This window comes from Silene latifolia, chromosome 11, assembly GCF_048544455.1.
Source record: "Silene latifolia isolate original U9 population chromosome 11, ASM4854445v1, whole genome shotgun sequence".
Classification (NCBI taxonomy): domain Eukaryota; kingdom Viridiplantae; phylum Streptophyta; class Magnoliopsida; order Caryophyllales; family Caryophyllaceae; genus Silene; species Silene latifolia.
The window spans coordinates 161,654,318-161,662,322 of NC_133536.1; the positions used below are offsets into that span (position 1 = coordinate 161,654,318).

General features: G+C 36.1%; 1 protein-coding gene across 1 annotated transcript; it reads right to left on the reverse strand.

Moving 5' to 3' along the window:
- Positions 1-272: 272 nt before the first annotated feature.
- Positions 273-1,850, reverse strand: LOC141614251 (protein FAR1-RELATED SEQUENCE 5-like). The gene is made up of 2 exons (XM_074433012.1): positions 1,247-1,850; positions 273-697 (listed from the first exon to the last, which is right to left on the reverse strand). Exons 1-2 carry the CDS (start codon positions 1,848-1,850, stop codon positions 273-275), a joined length of 1,029 nt encoding a protein of 342 aa, XP_074289113.1.
- Between the last annotated feature and the right edge of the window lie 6,155 nt (positions 1,851-8,005).

An 8,005-nucleotide genomic window follows, 5' to 3' on the forward strand; every position in this document is an offset into this window, starting at 1 on the left:
AAAGCATTAGGACAGTTACGTTTATCATGGTGAACCATTTGAAAGCAGAATTACGGCAAAGCCTTTTAGGCTTCTCCGCTTTATCTATGCATTGTTGCTGTTTGGAGATCATTCTCTTCCCGCTACCCTTGTTCTTTGCCTGACGAGGTGGTAGAATCCTCACCTCAGTTGAGGAACTGCACCCAAGAAGCATCTCCAACTCCTGCTCTTTGGTCATTGACTCTGATTGCGGATTGAGTCTCACCCTAAATTGTTTAAGTGTGTCAACAAGATCATTGATGTCCTTCGTAGACACATTCTTGAGCACACTGATGGTCGTGTAGAACTCTGACCATAACTTGCACCCTTTCCATCTTTCTTAAATCAGTGGCATCAAAATCCTCAATTAACTCACCATGTGGACCATAAAGAGGGATCTTGTGTGCATTCTTGGTCCACCGCATAAGAATGTATTTATCGGGCAAAGTGTGTACTTGTTTTCCAGAGTAAACCCAGATAATGTGTCTACAAATAATACCCTTCCTGTTGAACAACTTGCAAGAACATTCAACATCATTGGTTAGAGAATTGTAGACAACTTGGCAGGTCTTCTGCGTTCTGGCATCTGCAATACCAATTAACTCTATACCATTTGCAGGTGGTGTGAAGCCACCAACACTAAGGGAACAAATAAAAGCAGAAGCTTCTACTTGAAAATCTGCGAAAGCAGAATTTGTGGAAGAGTACAATCATCGTCTCTATTAAGAGAAGTTGCTAATTGTGGAAGAGTACAATCATTGTCTCTATCAAGTTGTTTTTGAGTATGGCGCTGTACATCAATGGCGCTTTGAAACCGCATCAAGAATTCAACAAGTGTACCATGTGCATTTTCAAAACGCTTGAAAAAATTATTCTGACTCTCAGAATGTTGAGTTGTTCATAATAGACAACCCATAAGAACATCACGAAAATAAGCTGGGATCCATTTTCTCCTTTTTCTAAACATGGCTGACAACCAGGAATTACCTTCAAGGTTATGCTCATTGACCAACTGACACCACTTTTCTTCAAATTCAAGAGGTTCTTACTCAGCATCCCAAACAATAGCATTCAAACGGCTGATAAAATCAGTCTCTTTGGATATTGCAGGCCCAACCTTATCAGTAAGCTTTTGCATGATATGCCACATGCAATATCTGCGCCTAGCATGTTTGAAGACAGCACGCAAACCCAGCTTTATTCCAAAGACACCGATCGCTTATTATACAGTGTGGCTCTCGCTGTCCCATAGCATCAAGGAACTTTTGAAAGACCCACGTGAACGAATATTCATCCTCATGAAATAGCAAGACAGAAGCAAAAGTAACTGACCTTTTGTGGTGGTCTACGCCAGTAAAAGGAGTGAAAAACATACAATACTTATTCGTACTGTAAGTTGGATCGTAAGTGATGTAATCACCAAACAAAGCATAATTTCTACGAGACTCTGCATCACACCAAAATGCACGAACCAAACATTTCCCATAATCCACCTCATAAGCAAAGTAAAAACCTTCAGTGGTATCACGTTTATCCTCAAAATAGTTAACAAACAGTTGAGCATCCCGGTCTCCTATGAAACATTTGATATCCCTTCCAAAATTCTTAAAATCAACCAGTTGAGCTCCAACATTCTCATAGCCATCTACATATTCCTTGACATTTCTAAATGCCCTTGTTGGGCCATGGTTAACCCTTGAATGATCAATAATTGTCTTTTTATGGTAAAGATGGAGGTGCCTGTGTTTTTTTTTGAAACTGTTGATTTCTAAGTGAACAAAGACGGTGATTATGCCACTCACGAAACTGAAAAACAACATAACCATCCCCATTATAAAAAACTCAATCATAGCAAAGACAACCAATCCTAGTTAATTTAGTGTTCCTAATATCAAAAGGCCTGGGAGTTGCCTGCTCCTTTCCACTATCTAAAACAGTAGCCTTCCTCTTACGATCTCTAAAACCTTCACGGTTGCAAACAACAAATTTATACTTCACATCACCAGAAACAGACCTTTTTTGGGAAGACTTCCTAGGTTCAAAACCACATGCTTCTGCATACACATCATAAAAACTAATAGCTTCTTCCAACGTCCCAAACAACTGGCCAATATGAGGTTTAAACTTAGCTGCAACATTCCTTGTCCACAATTCACTACCACCAGGTGTGGAGTCCAAAAGCAGTTGATGCACACGAGAAGGAACAGAATGTTGTTCAACATGTGGAGTCGAGCTAGATGCATCAGGTGGTTCAATGAGAACAGTAGAAGTAATTGAAGACTCAACAATATCATTACTATCTTTAGAGGTAATGGCAGAGACATGAATATCATTACAGGAAGAAGAAGTTACATTACTTGTAGGATCTGGCAAGAAAAGTAAAATGTAAAATAACAAGAAAAAGTCTTAAAGATATGGACGAAATCAATATCACACAAGTGGCTGAACAATATCACATATCCAGGAAAACAATATCACGTTATTTGGGAAAAATATCACACATGAAGATGGAAAACAATATCACAAAGGAATTTTGCAGGAACAATATCACACAAGTGGCTGAACAATATCACATATCCAGGAAAACAATATCACGTATTGTGGAACAATATCACACGTGAAGTTGAAAAACAATATCACAAAGGTGAATATACAATGGTGCATATCAACATAAACAATATCAAAAGTTCTCGAAAACAATATCACGTATTGAGCAAAACAAAAACACACTTGCTGTAAGGTACAAAATAAGAACGTAAATGAACAGAAAATATTTATAGGTACAAAAATTATACGAACAGAAATAAAGACGACTAGTAATAGAGAATATTTACAAAAAGTATAAAGAACATGTGATTCAAAGCTGAAAGTACAAAATAAAGAGAGAATACGCAGAGATTTGAGAATACGCTGAAAGTACAAAATTAAGAAGAATAACATACCAGACATCGCAATGATGATTGAATACGCAGAGATTTGAGCAGGAAAACCTGGAAAACAAACAAAAACGTACAGAATTTTAGGAAACATAAAAGTAAATTGAAAATAACAAATAAAGCAAGATGAAATTCAAAGCATAGAAACGAAAGAAGAACAAACAGAGTAAGATGACAACGAATTCAAAACATAGGGACGAAAAACGCCAATTACGTACCTGAACAAACGAACTAATTGGAATAATATGATAATTATGAAGAATGAGCAGCAAAACCTGGAAATAAAACAAAAACGTACCGAATTTTAGGAAACACAAAATTAAATTGAAAATAACAACTAATCCAAGATGAAATTCAAATTATAGAAACGAAAGAAAAACAAACAGAGTAAGATGACAACAAATTCGAAACTTAGGGACGAAAAACGCCAATTACGTACTTGAGCAAATGAACTAATTGGAATAATACGATAATTGTGAAGAATGAGGAGGAAAAACCGAGATCACGCCTAATTTCTAGGGTTTTCCAGCTCAACAATGGAAGAAGAAGCTACAGTAGAGAGAGAAGTTGAAGGGAGAAGAAGAAAAAGGAGGAAATAACGATTTTGGTTGGGAAAAGCAGTTTTTATAGGCACGCGTTAAATTACAAATTTGCCCTTACTTGTTTCCACCCTAAATACCTAACATAGTATTAATCCTCAATCCTCAAATATATAAGTAATACTCACATGATCCCATTCCTATATATATATAGAAGGGTTCTTATAAGGCCATTATATCATATAAGGCCCTAAGTCTTTATAAGAACCCTTGGATGAAGGGATTGAATGGATGAGATAAGGAGATAGGGCACCTTTTTTAGAGCATTAAAAAAAAGGAAATGCTTGTTGTATGAGAGAGGGTCCACATATCACTGTTTCTGTACTTCTTCTAGTACAATCCCGTGGACAAAAGGAATAAACAAACACTAATAATTCATTTTGCATGCGTTCCCTCTTCATTCACCATTCAAAACCTCTCAACAAGCAAAACCCATAAAAATCACCATACAAACGATCCTAAATCCTGTAAAATGCATTATAAATCATCAAAAAAATAAGAGAAATTTTATTCCAACTGTAAAACTACTTCATGTTGCCGTTCAATTTCATTCGCTTTGTTGAAGATAAATAAATTGTCATTGTTCATCAGAGAAAGACGCTAAAAATGACAGTCAGTGTTTGTGAAATGGATCATATGCAGATTGAAGTTGCCGTCGATGGTGAGTTATTTGCTTTCTTATTTGTGTCTTGGTTATTGTTGTAGCTTGATGTTCAAGAATAAAGTGCTATATGTAATTTTTGATTGATGTTCATTATTGTAGCTTGTTGTAGCTTGTTGTTATTTCATTTGTGTTCATTATTCTTAATGGTGTTGTACTTTCATGATGTTCATCAGATTTGTTCTTTGATTTTGGTAGCTTGTTGTTCATGGCAAAAAATGATGGAAATTTAAAAGCTTGATATAGAACGAATTATAACTTCAGTGGGTTTAAGTAAAACTCTTACCCGTATATGTATAACTTCAATAATACAGTTTGTGTACTCATGCAGTTCTTATATTCATCGTGTTATAACTCCAATGGTTTTTTGTATAACTCTTTGACAATTTCCTGTAGCTTCAGGTAACAGAGTAATTCTAACCCTAAATTTTGCATAAAAAATATTACTAAACAACCAACTTTGATATAGTTATTCATGTTATATCTTAAGTTATACATTCATTAAGTGAAGTTATAGGATGTGGAGGGTTATACATTCTCTACTTAGTTGTACATTATATGATTAGAGTTATACAGTCTGTGTATAGAGTTGTACATTATATGTTGTAGAATTTTCACTATATGCTAAGAGTTATACATTGTATGACTGGAGTTATACAGTCTGTATCTAGAGTTTTACAGACTGTGCCTAGAGTTATACACAGAGGTATACATTATATGCCTAGAGTTATACAGTCTGTATCTAGAGTTATACAGACTGTGTCTAGAGTTATACATTATATGCTAAGAGTTATACATTATATGCCTAGAGTTATACAGTCTGTGCCTAGAGTTATACATTGTATGACTAGAGTTATACAGACTGTGTATAGAGTTATACATTATATGCTAAGAGTTATACATTATATGCCTAGAGTTATACAGTCTGTGCCTAGAGTTATACATTGTATGACTAGAGTTATACATTCTGAAAACTAAAGTAATACAGTCTACAATGTATAACTCTAGGCATATAATGTATAACTCTTAGCATATACAGACTGTGTCTAGAGTTATACATTATATGCTAAGAGTTATATATTATATGCCTAGAGTTATACAGTATATGCCTAGAGTTATACATTGTATGACTAGAGTTATACAGGCTGTGTCTAGAGTTATACATTATATGCTAAGAGTTATACATTATATGCCTAGAATTATACAGTCTGTGCCTAGAGTTATACATTATATGACTAGAGTTATACATTCTGAAAACTAAAGTAATACAGTCTACAATGTATAACTCTAGGCATATAATGTATAACTCTTAGCATATAATGAAAATATATAAACAAATGTATAACTCTAGACACAGACTTGTACATTATATGTCTAGAGTTATACAGTTTGTGTCTAGAGTTATACAGTATATGCCTAGAGTTATACAGTCTGCGTCTAGAGTTATACAGTATATGCCTAGAGTTATGACGTTTGTGCCTAGAGTTATACATTATATGCTTGGAGTTACAGGGTAAATGCTAAGTAGCTTGGAGTTATATATTTCTTAATCATTTCATGGATGTTTGATTCTACTCAGATGGTTGTAAGGAAGCGGAAACTGAGTATTGTAAGCATTTAGCAGCGGAGTTTACACCTTGTGTAGGACAACAATTTTTTGAAATCGACGAGGCAGTGAAATTCTATAAAATTTATGCATTGGCGTCTGGGTTTGATGTTCGGAAGTATTCGGCGAAAAAATGGCGCGACGGTGAAATCAAGTCAAAGTTGCTGGTTTGCAACAGAGAGGGATTCACCTATGTCCCAAAAGGCGAGGCAGTAATTAAAAAAAATGAGACCGGGATTAGGGAAGAAGAAATGCAATGGGGATTAACAACTGCGAAATAGAGGAAATATACAGTCAAGAGGGTAGGGTGTAAAGCACATGTCAGGCTATTTATGAAGAATGGAGTATTAGTAATTGACCGATTCCACATGGGGCATAATCACGAGCTTGTATCTAGTGAGGATCGTCAGTTTCAAAAGATGTCGCAGAACATAGAAGATTTTCACAAGTACTTGATAATGTACAACTCAAGGGTTAGTTTACTATTAATCAAACCTCCACTAATTGAATGGCAAACTTCTAAAGTTATACACCGAGATCTTAGAGTTATGTAAACCTCGAGTAATTGATTGTGAAACTTCTAAATATTTTTTAAAATTCTAGAATAATTTATAACAGCCTTAGGGTTATATAGAAAGTTGTTAGAGTTATACATATTCGCAGTGAAGGTTATACTTTCAGATGTAAGAGTTATAAATAATAAGAAGTTGCACAATCAATCAATGGAGTTATGCATATGTTTCATGAAGTTATATGAAAAGGTGTAAGAGTTATAGTTGAGGAATCCTTGATTATTACTCAGCACTGATCAGGATTTGTTGTCCACTGCAGTTGAGGATAAGAGCAATTAGGACGTACAACATGTGTAAGGAACTCGTAAACGGGTTCGAGAACATTGGTGCATCCTTAACTGATTTTAAGAACTTCCACCGAGATGTGAAATGCTTCATCCATAAACGGGACGGTCAATTGTTCATAGACCGGTTCAAGAATATGGCACAAAATAGGCAGGGGTTTTATTTTGATTATGAAGTTGACAAGGATAATATCCTTCGAAGGGCAACCTGGGATGACAGAACCGCTAGAAAGAACTACTCCGTTTTTGAAGATGCAGTGTCGTACGACCCAACATACTCAACAAACAAGTACGATATGATTTTCACGTCATTCACTGGCATAGATCACCATAAGCGATCAGTAACATTCTGTGGGGCATTGATTGCCCATGAAGACCATGAATCCTTCCAGTGGGTTTTCAACAGATTTTTGAATGCTATGGGTGGAAAGGAACCCAAGTACATTATCACAGATCAGGATGCGGGCATTATTAAGGCCGTACCCCTTGCCTTCAAGACTGCACGCCACCGATTTTTCATGTGGCATATAATGAACAAGGTGCCATCGAAGTTCGGGTGACAATGGAGGATTATAAGGAGTTCCTTTAGAAATTGAACAACATTATATGGGACGACAAACTAGAAGCAGACGACTTTGACGCTAGGTGGGCAGAAATAATGGAAGCCCATGGTCTTGTGAACGAAGAGTGGTTTACAGAAGCGTACGATAAAAGGAGCCAATGGGTGATGGCGCATTGCAGGGACTTGAACATGGGTGGTGTAATGAGGACAACCCAGAGATCAGAGAGCATTAATAGTATTTTTAAGAAGTTTGATCTGAAGTCAGGTACGTTAGTGGATTTTTGGATGCATTTTAAAAGCGCTATGGACCATCAACGGCATACGCAGGAGAGACTTGACCATGAAAACCGACACTCAACACCAGCAAGGGGGACGCATTTACCTATAGAGGAATATGCGTCAAATGTTTATACCCGTAAGGTTTTCAAGGAATTCCAACTAGAGGTCATTTGCTCAATCGATACATGTAAGACCGGGGGCTTTGCTGAAGTCGATGGAGTTGAAATGACTGTCGTTAAGGATTCAATCAGAGAGAAAAGTTTCAACGTAGAGTACAACCCAGGTAACAACATTTTGGCATAATCTTTATCTATGTGGTAGTTGACTGAAGTTGCTAGATATAGTGCCAAAGTTTCATTGTCTAAATATAGAAGTTATACAATTGTTCACTGAACTGCAGTTATCTGCTGTATAAATCTGACTACATTTTGAATAACTTAAGTTTTCTGAATGTATAACTCTTGTTATTATATGTATAACTCTAATTG

Coding starts and splice junctions, on each gene's coding strand:
- LOC141614251 (XM_074433012.1), bottom strand. CDS start 1,850: ATGGGGATGGTTATGTTGTTTTTCAGTTTCGTGAGTGGCATAATCACC. Junction 698..1,246: donor GGGACAGCGAGAGCCACACT/GTATAATAAGCG, acceptor CTGCTTTCGCAG/ATTTTCAAGTAGAAGCTTCT.